This window comes from Brachyistius frenatus, unplaced genomic scaffold (genome assembly GCF_029030835.1).
Source record: "Brachyistius frenatus isolate BFR_SWC_R1_liver_20210118 unplaced genomic scaffold, ASM2903083v1 Contig_24, whole genome shotgun sequence".
Classification (NCBI taxonomy): domain Eukaryota; kingdom Metazoa; phylum Chordata; class Actinopteri; family Embiotocidae; genus Brachyistius; species Brachyistius frenatus.
Window position 1 is genome coordinate 2,624,042 of NW_027210623.1, and position 21,785 is coordinate 2,645,826.

A 21,785-nucleotide genomic window follows, 5' to 3' on the forward strand; every position below is an offset into this window, starting at 1 on the left:
ATCAACTCCTCAGAGTTGTTCAAGTATATTAACTTTCAGCAATGGTTTGCCTGATATTAATACTGTATGGGTGTGCCTCAAGTTTGCAGGAGAACATTGCTTATTAAGTAACATTGTGATAATGGGAATTGTAGCATCAGAACTAAGTGAAAGTTTCAGGAGTCAGATTGTTATTCTACACAAAGAGGGGCTTTTTCGGCCTGAAATCACAGCTAAGCTGAAGGTTTCTTAGCATAGCACTTTAAAACACTCCAAAAGTGAGCACACCATCAGAGGATCAATACATCAAGCTTTGTTCTCTGAGAAATAGAAATGCAAATTCATCACATTAATAGATTTAATGTTGCCATGAAACATTTATAATCATTGATTTGCAATACAACTACATTTACTGAAGCTACAGTGGCTGATTTTAAAAACTTTCTAATAAATGACAAGTTTTTAATCCTCTGTTGTTAGATATTTACTTAACAGTCCAGTTGATTTTTATGCAGAATTAAATCTTTTTACCTCAGTGTAATAACACGAGTTAAACTAAAGCTTTATTTACCATTTACCTCTGGAGGTGGACTTTACAATATACTCCCATTCCTATATTTTGCTGCCTCCAAATGCAAGCAATCACTACACTGTTCACAGAAATTTGTTAAATGTGCAAATCCTTTTATGCCGTGCACCTAAACATGCTGTTAGACATAAAGTTAACATCACGTCCATTCTGCACAGTACGCAGTAAACAATTGTGTGAAAAATGTAGTCATTGACTTTTACTGTGGTCCAGTTTATTCTGGAAACTGACATTAATTTACACCTAACTCAGTGTATACTGGACATCAAACAGGGTTGAAATGAGTTTAAAGTTTTGGGGAAAATAAGTGGGTTGTAATTTATTTAAAGGCAATTTTACTGTTGATTTATTCATTAATTGGGGTGTTTTTAAATTCTAAAAAACGATCTGAGCACAGTGGGCAGAGAGACTGTGAGTAGACTCACTTCCCTTTCTCTCAGCCTACAGTCTGACCTGGTTTGTCCCCTGGAGTCCATCAGCTGGTGAATAGTTTCATTGCTGGGTGCGATGTCGCTGTTCCCACCTGGAACAAAGCCATGACTGAAGAAATTCCCAGTATCAATTCAGGAGAACACCCTGGTCTGTTCTCTTGTGGCCTGTGACTTCCCTCTACATCTCTGTTTTGCACTTTTGCTTGGTTATCTGAAGTTTTATAATGTAAGTTCACCACCTCTGTGATTTCTTGTTGTCAGTTGTTCTCTTGTGTGGCAGTAATGACTTTGTTGCTGGTAGACTGTTTGAATTTAGGCTCCTGTTATTGCCTTTAATTCTGCATTACTAGGGCTCTTATTTGTTACTGTTACCAATGTCATGATGCTCCTTTTGATTATAAATATGGGTGTTCTCCTCTCACTAATATGTTGTTCCTCATCTAGTATCATTAGGATATGTTAATTCATGTTAATTAAGGTCCTGTCATCTCTCCTTTTAATGAATGATTGGTATTCATCAACGTAGACATGACTGAAAACAGATGTTTCTGAATATTAAATGAATCAGGCAGGACTGTTCAGTCAGGATGTTGTAATGTGTAGAAAATAGGAAGCATTTCCTGAGATCGACCTTCTATTTATTATTACTGTATCTTATAGTCTTTACAGAATCGTTTTGCCGCATACAGTTACTTTACATTATGATACTTTTCCTTTTTTTTCCCTGTGTTTTACAATTTTTAAACTCAAACAGGAACCAGGTCATTCCTGTTCCTCTGAACAATCATTGTTTGGGATTTTTTTTTTCTTTTTTTCTTAAAAATACTTAATATCACCATTCACTTTCCTGTCTCACCAATTTCGTCCTGTAACCTCAAAAACATGTTCTTCAACAGATCATCATAGGCAAGTAGTCTAAATATTTAAAATATTGTTCTTTGGCTGCAGCTGAAATATGTATCCAAGGGGAGAGGAAACAGTCAGCCAGCCAACAAAAAGAAAACTCGTGAGTGTGTGCCAGTAACCATTTCCCATTTGCCATTTTCTTTCATTCATATCGTTTTCATAATACTGAACCAAACCAAACGTCAAACACAATCCCGGGGGTGAGAAACCAGCAATGTCTCAAATAAAAAATAGAAATACATTGCCCAATATACATATTACATTACATTATTTGGTTTGGGTCTGAATAGAGAAGAAAGAAATAACACAAAAACATATTTAAAGGCTTTCTGACGACTCTCCCACAGCGTACTGGGTAACAGTCAGAAAACAATATAATCATAATTGACTGCAGACGCTTTCTCTCTCTCTCTCTCTCTCTCTCTCTCTCTCTCTCTCTCTCTCTCTCTCTCTTCCTAACACACACACAGACACACAAACTTGTTTCACTATCACCGTGGGGATTTTAATGACATAATACATTTCCTAGCCCCTTACCCTAACCTTAACCATCGCAACTAAATGCCTATAACCTCAACCCTAACCTGAATCTGAATCTTACCCGAACCCTGACCCTCAAAAAGGAGAATCTGCTCCTGGGGACCTCAATTTGTGTTTTCACAATGACACATGCCCCCGTGGTTTGTTGGGCATTCAAGTTTAAGTCAACAACATGTTCACACACACACACACACACACACACACACACACACACACACACACACACACACACACACACACACACACACACACACACACACACACACACACACACACACACACACACACACACACACACACACTCTCTCTATATAATCAGTTGTATCTGTTATATCTTGCACAGGTAATGAATATTGGATGTGGTCTGTCCTCACATTAAATGGCTTTAAATTGTGACTAACAGTATAAAAGGGACTTCATTAAGTTAGTTATTATGAATTGTTTCAAATTCAACCAAATCACAGAGGAAAATGAAATGGAAAAGAAACAGAATTGATGGGAATAAGAGAGCAGAGGGGATACAGATGGATGGAAAAACAGTACAATCTGAACATCTAAGGAATGTTTTGAGTTTTCTATGTACCACACATGCTATAGTTGCCCTTGTACATATTGTGTGCTGTGTGTGGTTTCAGCAATTTCAGAAATCAAAGGTAGACATCAGGTGCTGGTGTCAGTGCTGTACAATCAAAGAGAAAGTGCTTCTTGTAGAATTCCAATTTCTCCACCAGGACTGGCCTCAATAAGCCATGATGCAGTCCCACGACATGTTATATCAGCGGCAGGTGTCACCGCCACTTCAGTGCTCTCTCCACTTGCATGTAAAAGCTAAGATGGAAAACCAATACCATTTGAAAAAAGTCCTTAATATCTTTATGATTAACTGCTGATTTTAGTATTTGAGAGGATGTCTACATACATTTCAGAAAAATAACCTCTCTCTATTGTTCAGTTGAGGTACAATGACACATTGACCATAACAGTGGATTAAATGTGACTCTTCTTTCTTCAACTTGGACTAAGAACGTCTGTAAGAGGATCTGGGTCACAGGGGCTAACAAGGTCAGAGATGTGGTTAGGCGCTACTCCAGCACAATTTACTGGTCAGCACTGAATGTGGCTATTCTATTTTCAATCTCGACATTACTGACCGATCTGATAACATTTTAGGTTAATAGCGAGTGAAGATTCATACATTTTTCCACATTATATATCAATGTTGCAATCATCTGATTAAACAAAATCCAGTTAAGCCAAACTGCTCGGATGGTGAAATAGCTGTGGAAACTCTGGCCAGCAGAAGTTCTCTGCACTAGCTGAGTGCAACACTATAAATGCCTTCCAGGAACAACTGTCTGAGTCTGTGTGCTGTTATTACTGTATGTAAATGATATTGAATCCCCACTTCCCCCTCTCTACAACACTTCACCTTCCAGCTTTTCACTCCACCTTCCAGTCTGGTCATTCAGAACAAGTCTAACCATTTTTCATTTCCAACATGGTGGGACAACTCATTGTACAAACTAGCTCTGTTCAAGAGGCTTGAGTCTACAGCATTTGTGATGCTGTACAAAGGAAAAGTCTTACTATGAACCAAGTCTAAGCTAGCATGCTCACAATGACAATGCTAATGTTTGGCAAGTTCCATGTTCACCATATTGGCTATTTTTGTTTCGCTAGTTAAACTGCTAGCATTTGTCATTTGCTCAAACCATGCAAGGTATGGCTGAGGCTAATGTCAACATCAAGACAAATTATATTTGATCTGATGATTGCACTTGTTGAAAAGTCATAGTTGACAATACACCCTGTTTGGGCCGTGAGTGTCTGTATCATATTTCATAGAAATCCATCAAATAGTTGAGACTGTTCTCCCATAAAAAATGACCCCATAGGGGGCAAGCAGGCTACTACTATTTATAGCTACGTTTTATTGTGACAGTGGTCTCTATTGCCATCGTAACTCTGATGGGAGAAAAGAATAAAGTGAGTTGATGTAGTTATTTAAAGGTTGCATAGGGAGGAGGTTGGGGTGGATGGGTGGCACACCAAAACATGTCCCTTTAACACTAGAGACGGCTGTTCATTTCCTGTTTCAAACCGATCGCACACTGGTCACATTTCCTGTCCCATTTTCTCCCTTGGTTAAATTACATGCGCTGAACCTGCTGCACCTTTGTTTTTCTGGGTTGAGAAAATCCCCACAAGAAATGGCACCATTTACTGCAACCTGAAACCATACTTGTCCCACAGTCCCTAAGTACTCCAGTGGTGAGGAGCAGTTTAGACAGATACTCAACACTGTTAACTTGCAGTTAAAGTGCTTCACTTTGGTAAAGCTGTCTAAAAACTTGTTCCATTTCCCACTTGGAAATACAACTGTAAAATGTATTTGAGAAAAATCAATGCTGCTGTCAGGGAGACTGTAAACGTATGACATAAACATAAAGTTAGTCCTCGAAGTGCAGTGGTAGATAAAAGCCTCAAATTACTATTAGTTTAGGGTGACATATTGGGTTAATGTGTTTACAGTAGATTCAATAATATATTAGAGTTTTATTAGTTTTAAGATATGTCACTGTTATTTCGTTTGCAGAAACACCGTCAAACAGTAAACATCCTCTGGCTATCGTAAAGACACATCTGTGTCTTTCTCATGCCATTCAAAATGCAATACATTACCAGCCTTAAATGTAAAATGTAATAATATTTATGCTAAGCTTCGTACAAAATGTACCTTCCGGTCATTCAAGACTGTTAGACCATTAATTGAAACTTAGTCTTAATTAACCATTGAGAAAGAGAGATTCCATTGTTTGAAGCAGAAAAAAATTGCCACCGAGTTTTCAAAAAGCGTGAAGTAAAATGAATGGTTGGCTGCATGTTTTCTTTTGTGGATAAAGTGTTATTATCAGAGCAACAGAAAGGTCACCTTTATAAATCATGATAATTATTTACAGTAATTAGGCCAGATATCAAAGGAGCACTTAGTACTGCTCTGAGAAAATTGATTCTTCACACTCAGAATTACTTCAAGGGGACTAAGACCATGTATGTTTTGTATGCATTATGAAAATTACAAAGTCTGTCCTCAATTATGACTGGCACTAATGTGGAGCTTCGCTTTATCACAGACTTTATATGGTTTAATATTCATTGTTCCTTCTCCTGGGGAGAAAAAACTAAGACAATTAATAACAATAGTTTTGTTCATAAGTGGTATTTACACAGAAGCTTTATGTAACAATCCTTTTTATGCACTTTACAGATACTTAATGTTACATAACTAAAATAGTACATAAAATAGATCAATAGCATGGAAAAGAAAGGTTATAATTAGATTTGTATGCCTAAAGACCTTCAGAATTATTTATTTTTTTTACACTAAGCTTGTTATTTCTTTTTCTTTTCATCAATTTAAAAAGTCTTGTAAAATTATTGAGGAGTTCATGTCAAAATGTAATATTTTTCTTCTTTTCAAGATTAGCTGAGTTTGTTAAACTAAAAGGTTGAATGCAGACAATGTAACTTTTCAGTACATGTGCTCATTAGATTAACTCTGGAAGTTTAGACCCTCCTAAATTTCTTGGCTTGTTTGTTTTTTTTTTTTTCTATTTTCTTACAACATCTAAACAACCTTCTCCAACTTATTTTGATTCCTTCATCACTTGAGAGATTTGGATGTGGGATGATTTTAAAATGTATGGTCAGTAAGTTGCACACACCCATGTATCAACATGTTTCCAAGTATTAAGACCCTGAAGGCTGGGTAACTGAATGTTATCCAAGGTCAATAAGTCTCAATGATAATTCCCTGGTCAAATATGTACTTTGGCCAGCGGAGAGCAATTTACTCTTCATGAGTTGGCAAGCTGTTATTTGAAGCTCTCAGTGCAGTCTGTTTCCAGGTAACATGCTGTCAAATCACACAAAATCCCTACAGTTTAAGAAGGGTGGTGATTATCTCATTATATGATTAGCTCAAAAACCTTTGGGCTCAAAATACATAACTTGAAACTTTCGTCAGTTGCTAAGATTTATACTTTCAACGATGTGAGTGTATGCCATTAGCAACCTTTCAAATGAAAAGTTTGCAAATGTAAATGTTATTGTTGTCTGTAGAAATAAAAAACAGTATCTTCTAGAGAAGGTGCTGCACCTCACACCCAACAGGATCAGTCAACTAAACCTGCCCTCATTTGACCTAAGCATGCTTGCTACTGGGGCTAAACAAAGGAAAACAAAGGAAAGCTGTCATCTCGTGTTTTTGAAGGGATCTATCTTGATGCTGTACAGATGCTAAATCCTGGCATGCCATATTACATTTTTTCTGGATTTGTAGTTTATGAACAACTGTTAGTCATTTAACATATAATGATTGGGTAATCAATAACAGTGCAGCAACATGACCAGAGCTGGTTGTAGTCAGGTCAGCTGGATATAATCATAGCGACCCTCAATGTTGCCAGTCACTTATACCAGCGTGAGTAAGGCATTATCAAAGCTATTTATGTAGTCCTGATCCACAAGTTATCTTATCAGGGGATCGTATCTCATTATTATCTTTTAGCAGTGACTTAACTTCACTTAACATCACACTACTATACAGAACAGTGTGTGATATGTTTCCAAACACTTGTGTCATTGCTGGGGCTCCATTAGCCTATAAAACTTGATTTATTTTGTGTGTGTTAAAATTTTTCTTCTTAGCACAGTTCATATTGTTTTAGTGTGAAAGAATAAATTGTAATGTCATCATCTTTCATGACCTACACCAACAGCGTCTGCTTCCATGGACATCTGTACATTCATTTATGCAAGGGAGACTTAAGTATAACAGTCAGACTGCAAGTATATTTGTAGTCTTTTCGATAATCAGTTTTCAATGTGTGAAGTTCATCATGTGGTGGTTAAAATGGATTTCTATATTAGTTTGAACCTCACTTCACTGCTTTTCTGATACTGTTGTGCTGCTGCTTCTAAGGATGCTGCAATGTCAAGTAGCATCAAACAAAACACTCGGACAACAAAATGCGCATGACATTTGTTCTCAAATTCCCATTCCAAATATTGAGAAATATTATAATATGAAATAAGTAATATGAGTCATTTTAAACATTGATATAAATAATCTAATTGTGTGGTACTGCTTTTGAGTTTGCATATTTGTTACCCATCTTAAGAGCTCTTTAAATGGTAGCACAGACACAGTATAGCTTGCACAATACTCAGGGGCTTACATGTCCTTGATACAGGTCTAATTGGAAAAATGGAATGAAAAAGGCCCTGCAGGCTCTTAATATTTAAACAAATGTAGGTGTAATGGCAGGTCAGTCAGTTGCAAAGAAACTAGAATGAGCGACCAGGGATTGGTCTCCTAACTGCTGTAGGTGTGGTGATGCGCTGCGCCATATCAAAAGGAAGAAAAGAGGTTTTGGGCAATTGAGTCAGTCAAAAGGTTCATGAACTATAACACCCTCCCAGCCTTGGAAGAAGTGCGCAAGCAAACCTCTGGTAACAGTAGTCCTCTGTAGAACAGAGGACATGCAGATATAATATATTACAGTATGTTTCTCAGACACTGGTGCTGTAGCAGACTTTGCAGAAGAGTGGATTGTTATTTCAGTGATGTTAAACTATTTAATTTGATTCTTTAACACAGTGTTTTTATTATTCAACTTGACATGGTCAGTAGTTAATGTCTTCACCATGAAGATCTGTAATAATAACAAACTGCCAAAATATGTCTAATGATGCTAATAGTAAAGAATGAGTTTTAATGTTTGAGGACATGATAATTGTGTATGTTTCTTTTAGTTTTTTAAAAAGACTAACCTGCAAAGAGGAATCATTTTATATTTGCTAATTTAGGTAAGCAAAATACATATCAAATACATAAATTTACCAGGTTACACATGAACTGATTCATTTTTGTCTTGTGTTTTGGTCGCATTATTAGAGAAGGGAAATCTATTATTAGACCAAGACATAACCAGCATGTAAGGTGTGACTGCTATCATTACCAATGCAGGGAAATGTCAGCCAGCTGACGAGCCCTTGAATGGTTTATTAGCAGGCATGACACGTGAAATGTCTGCAGCGTGTTTGTTTACAAAGAAGGGTGGAGGAATGTTTGACATTTGTGCTCGGAGAGATGTGTTATGATCTTCCCAACATTTACGCCTGTGCTCTCAGGAACATGGGATCTTATTAGCCAGGCTTTAGTGAAAGTCCCCTGCTAATTCAGCTTTTTTTCTTTCTCTTTGTTGGCTGAGTAAATACTCATGAGATCAGGTGCTCACATGGTAGAACGCTACTTGGGCAGATGACAAAGAAACAATGATATAATTGCTGTGAATGTTAAATCTGAATTGTATTGTTAAACTTGCGTATTTTGATGTCTGTGTCTTAAGTAATTTAAAATCAAACAATTAACAATGTAAAACAATTTGAACCAGCACATAAAGTCCAGCTGAAGTTATTAATACTGATCAATATATATTGATTTTAAATTACTTAAGACATACATCAAAATACGTATGTTTAACAATACAATTCAGATTTAACATTCACAGCAATTATATCATTGTTTCATTCATTGTATCATTGTATATATATGTGTGTGTGTGTGTATATATATATATATATATATCCTCAGTTTATCTTTTGACTGGTGTATTTATTTGGTTGAAACTGCAATGAGGAAAAATAATTTTTGTAATTTTTTTATTTCACATTTTACAGTGACAGCACTTCTATTAGTGTTCTCCAGGGAGCTTAAATTTATTAATCTGACTGTAAATGTCAGTACTGTAATTTCAATCGAGTAATATCTTAGTTGTCAGACACTTAAATAATTTCACACATGCAGTATATGATCTGGTGGGCCAACCTTAGCCATTTCTTTGTCCAATCTGGGATTTGAACACTGCCTGCGCGACTCCATACGTTAGTCAATATTGTGATTTATGTCAGTGTTATCTCCAGAGTGACAGTGATGAGGTCACAGGAAAACACGTTGTTTTCACCATCTGATTTTTGGGGGTTTTGTTTTTTGCCATCGCCACATTTGGATGTGTAAAAGATGGCTAAAACTAAATAGACCGCCATCCCTTGGCTAATACGGGATGAACACTAACTCAGTAACAGAGCGTTATAGATTATCTGTCTGTGGAAAGTAAAGAGAATTCAATATCACTTTGAAAAATGTTTTATATTAAGCTTTATTTTTGAGTGACAATTTCAGTGCAAAGTGTGTATGCTAAATAATTATTGAATATAGTAATAGAAATAAAATAGATTTGGTTGTGTCACAGTGAAATTTTGTCAAATACTTTTTAGATAATTCGAAGCGTACATGGATGAAGCCTCTGTAACACAATATTCAATTACAGTCTCAGAGGCCAGCTGCCTTGGTGGACAAATAAATTGTTTCAGTGAAAAACGAATGCGTCAGGGAATAATGGTGGGTGCCCAGGATGATAATGTATACTAGTGTCTGTGTCTAAAACTTATGAATATTTTGTTACAGTATGCAATCAGAACCTTTACATTAATCATTCATACTCCTTGTGGCCCATTATTTCTGCTATTAAATTATTAATGCTTAGGACTGACTTTCTTCACATAATCAAGTACCTATTGTTGGCTGCTATATATTGCTCCTGTATACTGTATGCAGACAGGGCCATAAAATAATAGTATTTACAACAACAGAAGCAACTATGAATAGATTAGTCGTACTCTCATGCTTTTGAAGCCTTTTGTTTGGTTTATACTGTAGGAAAAGACATGACAGACTGTAAATATCTGCTTAATGACAGCTGTGTTTCCTTTCCATCCCCTCCCTCCTCTCCCCTCAAACCATCCATCCATCTAGAGTTTTTCTTGGAGCTGCTGGACAATTCTGAGAAATCTCTCAACAGTATGTTCACACGGACGTACGGCAAGCTATACATGCAGAACTCTGAGGTGTTCCAGGACCTGTTCACTGAGCTAAAGCGCTACTACACGGGGGGCAACGTCAACTTGGAGGAGATGCTGAATGACTTCTGGGCCAGGCTGCTGGAGCGCATGTTCCAGCTGCTCAACTCCCAGTACCACTTCACAGACGACTACCTGGAGTGTGTCAGTAAATACACCGATCAGCTAAAGCCCTTTGGAGATGTGCCCAGGAAACTGAAGGCCCAGGTCACCAGGGCCTTCATCGCTGCACGTACGTTCGTCCAGGGGCTAATGGTGGGCCGGGAGGTTGCCAACAGGGTCGCTAAGGTGAGTTTAATTTCTCTTCTCACAGCTACCTTGACAGCAATTCTGTTGAGTGACTCTGTGCTGTTGTATTTTGCTTTTAAGTTAAGTATTACAAATATTCTGTATGGAGTGTGTCTCTTCTATAACACTGGATTGTTTTCATCAAACCATTCAGTATTCGAGTTTGATTATTCTAGTTACTTTTAATTATTTATTAAAAACCAGTAAAGAGCAAATATTTAGATTTCCCATGGATATCTTTTTTTGGATGCTCTTGATGTGTGTTGGGAGGGGCAGCTTTTCATTTGAATGGTGGTGTACACAGCACTGTTTGCTTCACATTTCAGTAAAATCGTCCTCAGCGTTCAAAGCTTTGCAAATGACAGAAGATTAAATTGCATGTCCCCCGAGATTTCTGATGGGGTTTTGTTTGCAGTGTCTCACGTTGCTATTGTGATTTTGTTACTTTTTCAATAATGCGTATCAGAAAAATGTGTGACATTTTCCACGTTTACGGTTAATTCGATACAATGATAATGACAATGGTTTGGATTGAGAAATTGGTTGATTGGATTCTGAAAAATAAATAGATTTTTAGAGCGATTTCAAAAAGATTACAAATGTGTTTTTGAAGACTTGGTGGACAAGTTTTCTAATTCCATATTAAACACAAACATTTATGCAACTGATTGTTTGTGAATGTCTAAACCAAAAAAAAAAAAAAAAAAAAAAAATTATATAACCACAGCTGTTTGCTGTTGGTACATTGTGTAACTCCTGAAACAAGCTCTGCTGTATTGTTCTATTTTATGAAACATATGCAACAACTGGCATCAATGCTACAGCTGGAGTTATTTACTTTCAGATTATATCTCTTAGTTTTTTTTTTTTTTTATTAAAGTTTAATATCAGAGTGGGTTTCTTTGAAAACTCTAACAGGCTTAGAGAACTCACTTTAGCAAAGTTCAGTGTAAGAATGTGAAGTCTGTTTTCTCCCCGGAGTCACATCCAGCCTGCATCCATACATCCAATCCTTTTGATTTTGATGGTTTACACTCAACAGGACACAATTTAAAGCCTGCTGAGAGATTTATGGACATGGAATGAAAAAGTACTCGTTGATGAAAATTATGAAAATTATGAAAATACTCCCCACGCACTTTTTAAAGATTGTAAATATATAGACCCTTTTTTTGGCCCGTAGCCATGGATCTCTCTTCAAAAGTAGAAATACCACTCATATAATAATTTCCTTCAATTACTGATTAACCCTAATGTGAAGTTGCTGGTCTTTCTGCAATCGACATTCTTCACCTGCTATGCAGGTTATATGAAAGTGACATTTTTCATAAATTCAAACATCAAATTATGAAAACGAGTTCAGACTACCGGCAGTTGTGAGAGTCATTTTTGGCTGCTTTTTAGCTTGAAGCTTGCTGTCCCTTTCAGTTCAACAGGGGATACAATTTGTTAGAAGAGCAAAGAAGAAACAAAGCAGCAGCAAGAGTGAGAGGGCAAAAAATAAATGAGACGTGCCGCAGTTTGAGAAAGAACTTGAATCACTTTTATCCTGGAGGCTTAACTCCCTGTGTTAAATAGAGGTAGATCATAGAACAGGCTAGATTGTGAACAGAACGTAATGCTTTAAATGATATAATAACTTAACTATGTGCCACCATATAAATAAATAAAAATCACTTATAACAAAAACTTTACAGACCACAGTCACTTAGGGCTAGCAGTTATTTCCATGATTGATTCATCATTATTTTCTTCCAATTTCCCAGAATCAAATTTTTTTAAAATTTGCTATTCATATAACCAAAAAAAGGACAAAACAAACATTTTCAAAACTTTCTTTTTTGTTTTTTTGCCATTTTTACTTTACAATTGAGATGATTAATCAATTTAAATAAAAATTGTTAGTGAGTAAATATTTTAGTACAGTTTGATGTAATGCAGTCACAGGCTTTGATTGATGGTGCTTGTTCTAATCTTTATAAATGTTTGAATATTTCATGTAGATAATGGATTTCAAGGCAAAACTCTGTGGCAACCAAAAATCTCTTGAAATGGAATAATTTTAAAAAGCCATATTATCTTCACACACAAGAAAAGGTTGCATTCAAATTCATATTCTATTTCAGTGATTTCTCTTCATTAGACCAGATACCAAACCATTGTCAACTTTTATTACCGTCTGAATCTGCGGCATCAGCTTGATATATTACTACAGCCCTCCGGTACTCCCCGCACTCCCATTACTGTGGAGGACTGTGGCTTGTGCACCATGATAGTATGCACATATTAAAGTGCTATATCCTCCTTACGGATCCATATATGATCTCTGAAGACTCCGTCATCTTTAATGCTCATTATGTCTTTTACCTTACCACTGAGCTAGCTTTCCAGCACCCCTCAGAGGCACAGCTATTTCAGATGAAGAGTTAAAATGAGCACCACCATATACCTCTGTCCCAGGCTTAAAAGGCGCCGCCACTCGGGATCAAATCCCATATTCCCTGCTTCCTCATCAATTATGAAGCGGTGCCAGGAAACAGTGTGGCATTGCTGAAGGCTGTCAGGGTGGTGAACAACCAGAGACCTCCAGGTGAAAAGTTGCCTGACGTGACAAATCACCTTGACCTTCAAATCAACCTCTGTACTTGCTGTTTTCAGTGATAAAAAGCCACTCGCATCTGCTTACAGCACAGTCTTAGAGTACACACCATATTAAAGTGTAGGCACGGCATTGTTTACAGGGCACTGTTTAATTTCATATCCATAAGCAACTAGGATTTTTACACGCTTTATAGCAGAATGCAACATTTTGTGGTGTTACTGCTGCAGTTGCTATACCTTTATCAATCAGTGTTTGGTCATTTAGCTGTGTTATTTAAGCAGACCACTTGTGAGCAAATGGTGGTGAAACATACCGCCGAGCTGGACTGCTTGAGAAACACACCTGTCTACTTTACTTATTATCCTGTAGAAGAGATATTTAGATATTCAGAGATACAGTGTGTTGGATTCTAGGGGATATTTTGGCAGAAATGGGAAGTAATATTTATAATTATGTTTTCGTCAGTGTATAATCATCTGAAATCAGTAATCAGCTTAGGATGAGCCCTTCGTATCTACATATCTCTTCTTTCATGGAGGCTGCCATTTTGTAGCACTATGTTTCTATAGTAGTTCAAAAGGGACAAACCAAACACTGACTCTAGTTTTGAGATTTAAAAAAATCTGAGCACGTTAAGGATTCCTTTTCTATGTTTGCTCAAACACTGACCACTTTATAATACCCACTGGTCTATGAGGAGTATTATGAAAAGTTTTAAGATGATATTTTCTTGTCTATGCCACAGGTCGTGAGTCCAATATTGATGTGAGGTGTTGCATATTGCACAGCGCCCCTGGTAAGGGACTGTAATGAGCCACCGTAACTCAAATTGTCAAATTAATCATTAAATTCTCCAAACCCAATGACAAAACATGCCTTTTTAATGAAATGACTGCTTTCAACCATCTGTCTGTTCAATTTCCCATGTTACTTTAACACAGGATGGCGCACTAACAATGATGAGCCACACATAAATACTGCTAAAAGACAGTTCTGCGTGCAGTGAAGTCAGAGCAGGAGAGATATCACTCCATAAAATGGGATTGCACTTGACTTGCACTGAACAGTTTCCTGGAACTCGATCCTGGATTAAGAGCAGAATCTCACTGGATTACAGTTTGTGATGACCATTAAGAGTTTTATCCTGGAGGTACTTAAAACACAGTCCAGCCACATTAAAACCTGCTCAGAGAAGATTGCAGGGATTTGGACCTTTTGAACGGTTTAAAGTTCAGGCATTTAGAGCACTTATCACTCACTCTGCAAACGCATGGGAAGCTGGCCCAGTCCATGGCGCATATTCAGTCATGACGATGGAAGGAAGTAGGGTATTTTGCACGGAGGGATTTGTTTTCCCTGATGGCTTATACTGCCACGTTGATCTCATTATACAGTCATTTCCGACCACAAACTGTCAGATAATTTCACATTAAGCCCCAAGGCAGTTCCTAATCTTTACACAACATTTACCTTAGATTAATGTTCTGGTAGATTACTTTGCTGACATGTGAGAAATATCATCACCATCAGTTCCATGTGGTTTCCATGGTTTTTCTTGGGTGCCTCTTTTTGCTTTTCCACTTAATTAACTCTTTCCTATTCACTAGTTTACCACGTTCACTCTCAATGCAAAACATCAAGGCGCATTCAACATGCAATAATGCAAATGCAGAGAATAGTTTCCTTCTGAGTCAGCACTTTAATCTTATAAAAAATAAATAAGGCTAAAATAATAGAAACAACGTAGGGATGGCTAACAAATGATTGGTTTGCTTCCTCTTCAATTTAAACATAAAAATCCAATTGAATGAGACCATTCACTTTAGGAGAATGTCACACATTTTATGATTTTAATTGTTATGTTATTCATTTCCTGTAAGTGCAGATAATTATTGTGTGTATCGCTGCTGTATCTCATATCCAGCTGCATTGAATATAAACTATAATCTTCATTAAGGAGTTCACTGTTTCTGCTGGTAGTTTGCAAAAAAAATAAAACAGCCACTCTGAATTAAACTTTACAAAGAGAAAGCAAAATGTTTCTTATGACGATGTACTCAACCCCCCCCCCCCGCCCCTCCCAGATTTTGTTTTTGTTTTCCTTTCTGTGGATGTCCCAGCACCACCTGGAGTCTATTCTAATTTTACTGGAGCTGTGAGCAGCTCCTTTATTTCTTTATGTGATGCGTAGTGACCATCCAAATCACTAAATTGAACAATTTCTTTCGTGAAAACGGACTTTTTGAGTGTATATTGCATTTGAATAACACACTTTGCTTAAATGAGAGAAATGGCAGGTGGGCTTTGATGCACCCCTAGTGCCATTGCATGGTTGTATTGGTCATTGTTGTACTATCAAAATATAACCTCAGCAACTGCTACACAGTTGCAAATAAAAAAAATAACTTTATTTCAAAATTATATTTTCATCCCTCGAGGGATAAGTTTGCAATCAAAAGTACACAAAGATAATTGATTTACACTCATAAAAACAAACAAAAAGTAAAAATATGACAAAGTCGGAAAGAGACTGTTAGCCAAACAACACATTTAATATGATGATGACACCCTGGACTTGATTGGACAATTTTCATTATTTTTTCACAAAAGTATTAATAGTCAGTAGAACAAAAAAAAAGTTGACAAAGTAACCAGTAATGAAAATGCTTCTTTGACAAAAATGAAAATCCAATACAAACAATTTCAAAATAGGTACGTGTAACTAAATCACACCCAGTGAGGTGCCTGTACACTACAGCTTGGACAGAGCAAAACAGTGCCAGTGGAGCTGGTTGCTGTCAATCTGTATATAAAAATGACACAACTAATAAAGAGAAGTGAGTACCAGTGGAGGAGACAAAATGCCTTCATTTAATAAAAGAAGTGAAAACTATTACAGAGTACTTTTTGTGTTGTAGAAAAGTGTTGTGGTTCAGTATCCGTATTTGTGATAAATATGTTGCACAACCCGAGAGAGGACTGGAACATTTTGACAGCCGACTAAGAGGGCAGATTAAGTGACATCCTCTACAAGAGAGTATGGTTCATACATGTTTCTTCGCTGAGCCCCACTCATACAGATGCACCAGACAAACTTCTCTCCCTCTCGCTCTCTGTCTGTCTCTTCTCTCTCTCGCTGGCTCGCAGCTCACACAGCTTGCTGGGGATAAGGCCTCAGCCACAGTGCTGTGATGGCAGATGGCAACTGGCTCAAAAAGGTTGGCACGTCATCGGGAAATGTGCTGCACCAAAGATGTCCTTTTTAATTAAAAGATTTTGATCTGCGGTGAACTGCAGACTGTTGGGGAAAAAAATGAAAGACAGCATGTGGTCTGAAATACAAGAACATGGTATGAAAGGATAATAAAGAAATATACTGTATATTCCTCTCTACTGTATATGCTTTATTGAAATTCATATTGAAGACCTTAAAAGATACCGACTCGGCCAGTCAGACACTGAGTGGGAGTACATTTTAAACAGATTAAAAAGGATGGATATATATCATGTATCCTATATATCATGTTCTAGAAAAATAAGTTTTATTCATCTGTCAACCAGTGAAAATGTCACATCATCTGACTGTTGCACCCTCACTCCTATGACTACTTTTTTGCACCTTGATTTAAAGTGCAGGCCACCACATCTTTATTTAACAAGCACTTAGAGGAGGTTGTCAGCACCAATGTTGTGACATTTGTCCAGAGGTTTCTTGGCAGCCACAGGAGATGTGTTTGCCCCTGACATTCAGGCTGGGCTGCAGACCTTTAGAGTCAGATGGACAGAGGGTGAGTGCTACACTTTAATCCAGGAGGCACCACGCAGATGGATAACAATGTAGTGTATGAAGGTCTTCTACCCACTGGAGATGGTGAAGGGCTCATGGTAGGCTGTGTCGAGTCACCGAACAGTGTGGGCTGGGCTTTTAACGTGTTTGCACTTGTCGGAGTAAATTAAAGAAACAGTTTCAACTGCTGCTCTAGACATGCCACATAACATGGTACACGTCAGGGTAGATCAACGGGCGATCCCATGCCCCAGCAAAGCCAGACACTTGAGCTGACTCGTGTGGGCCGCAGGGGCCCCGCCGAGAACCACTATGTTGTTTCACTGAGGCACAGCTGCTCACATGTGGATTGTTCTGTCGGTCTCAGACATTCATTGATTTGACAGCAACTGATTTTAGCACAGCCTCTCTGGAATTTTCTTGGCTCTATCTTACATTTATCATGCTGAGTGGAGGAAGACTAAAGTTCACAGAGGCACGGAAAGAAAATGTGATGAGTGAAAATAAAAATGATTGTTTTATTTTCAATGACAACTTTGGTGCGTGTATTGTTCCCAGTCTGTGACTGTGTTTACTAGAGGATTAATATTCCTTTCAAGTTTACCCATTTGTTTATCTTAAGTACCCTCTCAGTCTCTAAATGTATCTGAAAATTGCATGTTTATGATTTACAATAGTACATTTATTTGTGAATCTCCTATTTATGTCTCTGTTCTAGAAAAGTATTTATCAACCAGGGATTGAAAATACAATTCACCTAGACTAAAACATGCCACTGGTTTCCAAACATCTGAAGGACCAAATTGTATAAAAAAATTAAATATGCACCATTGCTACATTAACAATTTATACTTGAAATGGAAACCAAAGCATACTGTAAAATTTGTAGCTATGCATTAGACAATAAAATGATAAACATACATTTGGAGTCCAACAAATCTCTATACATAAACAACAGTGTAGGTCATCTGTCAGCACCTTCCACAAGGACCCATATGAGCATTTTCTGCTCTGGCACCCTCCTGATTAAGATGTGGCTATGTTTAGACGACTAAAACGACTTGGTTAAGGTCAGCTCACCTTCATGGTTAAAGGAAAGCAATACCTTTCTGGAGAGGACAATTTGGAAGCCATTACAATGGAGCTCGTTCATCACCAAAATTGTCCCCACGTTCCCAAAACCCCTTTTCGTCACCTCTTTGACCACATCATGTCGACGAGGACTCATTGTAGCATGATTAAGGTGGGGGATTTTAATCATGTTTGAACAAATTATAAGCTTTCCTTTACATATTAGGTCATAATAACTTGGAGAAGTCAAGCGATAGCAACCCTCCAACAATTAATAAAAAATAATTTTAAAAAAAAACATCAGTTATCACATTTTCCTAACACTAGCCATTTACATTTAGATACTTAATTTATTTTTAATTATTGAGATATTTAAAACTGAACAAAATGTATGCTTAGGGAATATAATTCATATCTGTTTCATTTTTGTCCTGATCTAAGGCCTCCTTTGAACCTGTTGTTTGAAAATAAATATTACATGAACTTTGTGTTCTACTAATGCACTAAAACACTCATTCTAACTATGTAATGCTTGACAACAAAAACAATAGTTCCCTCTAAAAACAAGTATAAAGTCTTGCAGAAAGACATAACCTTTTAGCTGCATACAATATTCACACAAAGTCACAGGGAGCACTGTTGTATCTTATTGTGTGTAATAAGCAGCAGATGAACTTTATAAACTCTCCTTGAAAAAATAAACTATATAAAGGTAATGCATAAATACTATAATACACATTTTAGTACATCTTTAAAGCCAAGTAATACCAAGTGATACATTGGCATTATTTCTGTTGAGCAGAATAAGCTTCTTTATCTTGCTCTTCTTTATACAGTATCTTACAGCAGGATTAAATAACATTAGCTCACTTGTCAGTGCAGCAGAAGGCTAGTAAATCTGAGTTTGGTGTTGCCGTCTGTGAGCATATTCCAGCTGATGTTTTATACTAAGTATACTTAACATTTTTGCTAAATGAAGGAATTAATATCAGATTTTTACTGTGATCGTGATTATTGCAGCCCCTCAGGTTGGGAGGAAATAGGATCTTGAGTTAAGTTTTACAGAGATTTGTGCAGCCAGGCGCATGTTTCTCTTGGTAGCAGATGGTAGTCTGATTTGCACAGTGACAGATCACTCATATTGCCATTGACACTAATGGCTGTGGAATTGAGTGGGGACGCTGGGGCAGCAATGCAGTCTTACATCCATGTCCAATCAGTGCGAAGCAACGCAACCTGTCACAATAATTATGACAGAACTATTGAGACAATTTTTTGGCGATAGTCTCACTGTCCCACTAGTGTTCCCCTTGATTGGCCTTGGTAGCTTGCAAAGTCATTGTCATTTCTCACAACTTCATTACTTGGTGGCACAAAGCAATTTCCATCGTCTGTGCTCTTGCCACTCTGTTACCCCTAAAGGGAGTTCACACCATATGCGCCTGACAACACCTTGTCGGATAGAGAAGGTGATGTCTTCTGTGAGTGTCTTTTAGAGTTATCTCTCCTTATAATAGTGAGCCATGTCTTTTTATTGTAATGATTTAGCTATATTTGACATGTCTCATTGCTGATATTGAATTCAGGTGAGTGTAATGGCTCCTGACTGTGGCCTTTATAGAAAGCAGTTAGAAATGCTTGAAGCGTGCCTTATTGTTGCCCAGGCTCATTGCATTTTTAATCTTACATTTTTAATCCTCAATAAAGTTTATGCTCACATCAGGAGCTGACCACATCTTCAGGCTCAGCAGCCTATTGAATAGGTTGTTGCTTGTGCCTCACCTCACTCTCATTCCTCAAAGTCACTCACTCAGGAGTGAAAATCACAAGTCTGACATCGCTTTTTTATTTTTAAACCATAAAAGAATTTGCAACTAAATGTACTTTGGTTTCAAAAGCAAAAGCAAAGACTGTGCAGAATTGCCTTTTCATCATTTTAAGTAAAAAAAAAAAAAAAAAAGTCCAATAATATGTAAGCACTTTTACACAAGTGGCATTTTTAATGTAAGGCTTTCTGTACTGCAATTTCTATTTAGAAGGTCTGAATACTTCCTCCACCACTGAAAAGCTCACACACCAACTTGCATACATGCTCTGCATGCAGTGTTATCGTAGCACTTAAACATCAGATGGGTAGATTAGTGTTTTAATCTCACTCTGGATCTGAGGCATCTCGCTATCCAGTTCCAGCCTCAGCCTGCTGTGAAATATTCCATCTACTCAACTGTAAATAAGTGTTAACAAGATTATCAGATTACCCTTCATCCAGGGCACCCGGCGACTGCTGGGCACAGTAACTGCAGTGATGTAGAAACCCCTGTAAGATAATTGTGTTAGGAGGCTTTATTTTAATGCAAATTTTCCAAAGGCCCCACAAAGCTTAAGGGCAGCTTAAAACACTTTTCCCATTTGCAGTATGAAATATATTTCTTTGGTTGCCACTTAAAAGTCAAAGTGAATATAAAGGGTGCAGTAGGAGTAGGTTTATAGTTAAGAACATTTTCCCACTGTTTTCTCTGTCTTTTATAGGCTGTCTAGAAACTGGGGCAAGTGTAATCGAATTGGCAGAGACAGATTAACCTGACAATTTTTTCTATATTATTTAATATTCTCATGAATAAATACTGTACTTTGTTGTACAAGTTAGAGGAAAATGTGAAGTTGTATTAGATTGTACAAAATGACATTTGCAAAGGTTTGCTGATGTTGACTAGATGATACAGTATACTATATTTCCATTAGGCTCCTCTGTAATCATTTATACCATAGCAGTGGAACAGTGAATTCATTAAGCAAGTCTATTCCAAAGTCATCCTGTCAATTTGCTTTTGTTTTATGATTGTGGTTTAAACTGAATTTAATGTCCTTGCCCAGGTACAGCAACTGGGCCGGGTCTGAGCCAACAGAGAAAACAAAGGGGACAAGCTCTCCCTCTCTCTTTCCTCTGTCACTACAGAAAATATATTTATATGTAAATTAGCCTGTGAAATAAAATGATTCAAATAGCTTGATAGGAAAATGTTATATTTAATCTGCAGGATTTGAGTCATTGACGAGGGAGAGGGGGAGAAAGATTACTGGAGATGCATGGGGAAGCGGGAGGAAGTGGAAGTGTAATCTAAAAACTGTCTCGTCCCTGTCTCAGTTACATTGGATTGGTGAATTGCGTGTAGGAATCAGATTTTGTGGATTTATATGTGATACCAAATTTATTTAACAAAAAACTATAAGGTGTTGTTGTTGTTGTTTTTGTTGCTTTTATAATCTTCTATATTAATATTGTATGTAATCATTGTAATGATAAAGTTTTAATTGGAAGTAAAAATTATTTGGCATATATGAAGCTGTTGTCTCCAAAGCAAACACTGTGATTGGCATGTAGTTGGTTCTGTTTCATTGTCCAAGACAGCACCTGCTTGTTCCTTCTGTTTGTCCGCTTGTGTCTCGTCCGGTTTTCTCTCCGTCTGTTTCATCTGTATCTGTCTCTCTGTTTTCTTGGTGTTTGTTGCTCTGCATCTTTGGCAGCGTCTTTCTCCACCGCTGGTTCTCTCTCTGTTTGCTCGTCTTTGTTTTTTTTTTTTTTTTTTTTTTTTTACTTCCTATGGCACT

The 21,785-nt window shown here is 37.2% G+C and overlaps 1 protein-coding gene across 3 annotated transcripts in view; it reads left to right on the forward strand.

Moving 5' to 3' along the window:
* gpc6a (glypican 6a) overlaps positions 1-21,785 on the forward strand; it is a 128,274-nt gene that overhangs the window by 55,712 nt on the left and 50,777 nt on the right. For all 3 annotated transcript variants that reach the window (XM_069697751.1, XM_069697749.1, XM_069697750.1), the window contains exon 3: positions 10,325-10,716. In XM_069697751.1, the coding sequence (XP_069553852.1) occupies positions 10,325-10,716 (392 nt within the window). The remainder of the gene's footprint in view (positions 1-10,324; positions 10,717-21,785) is intronic.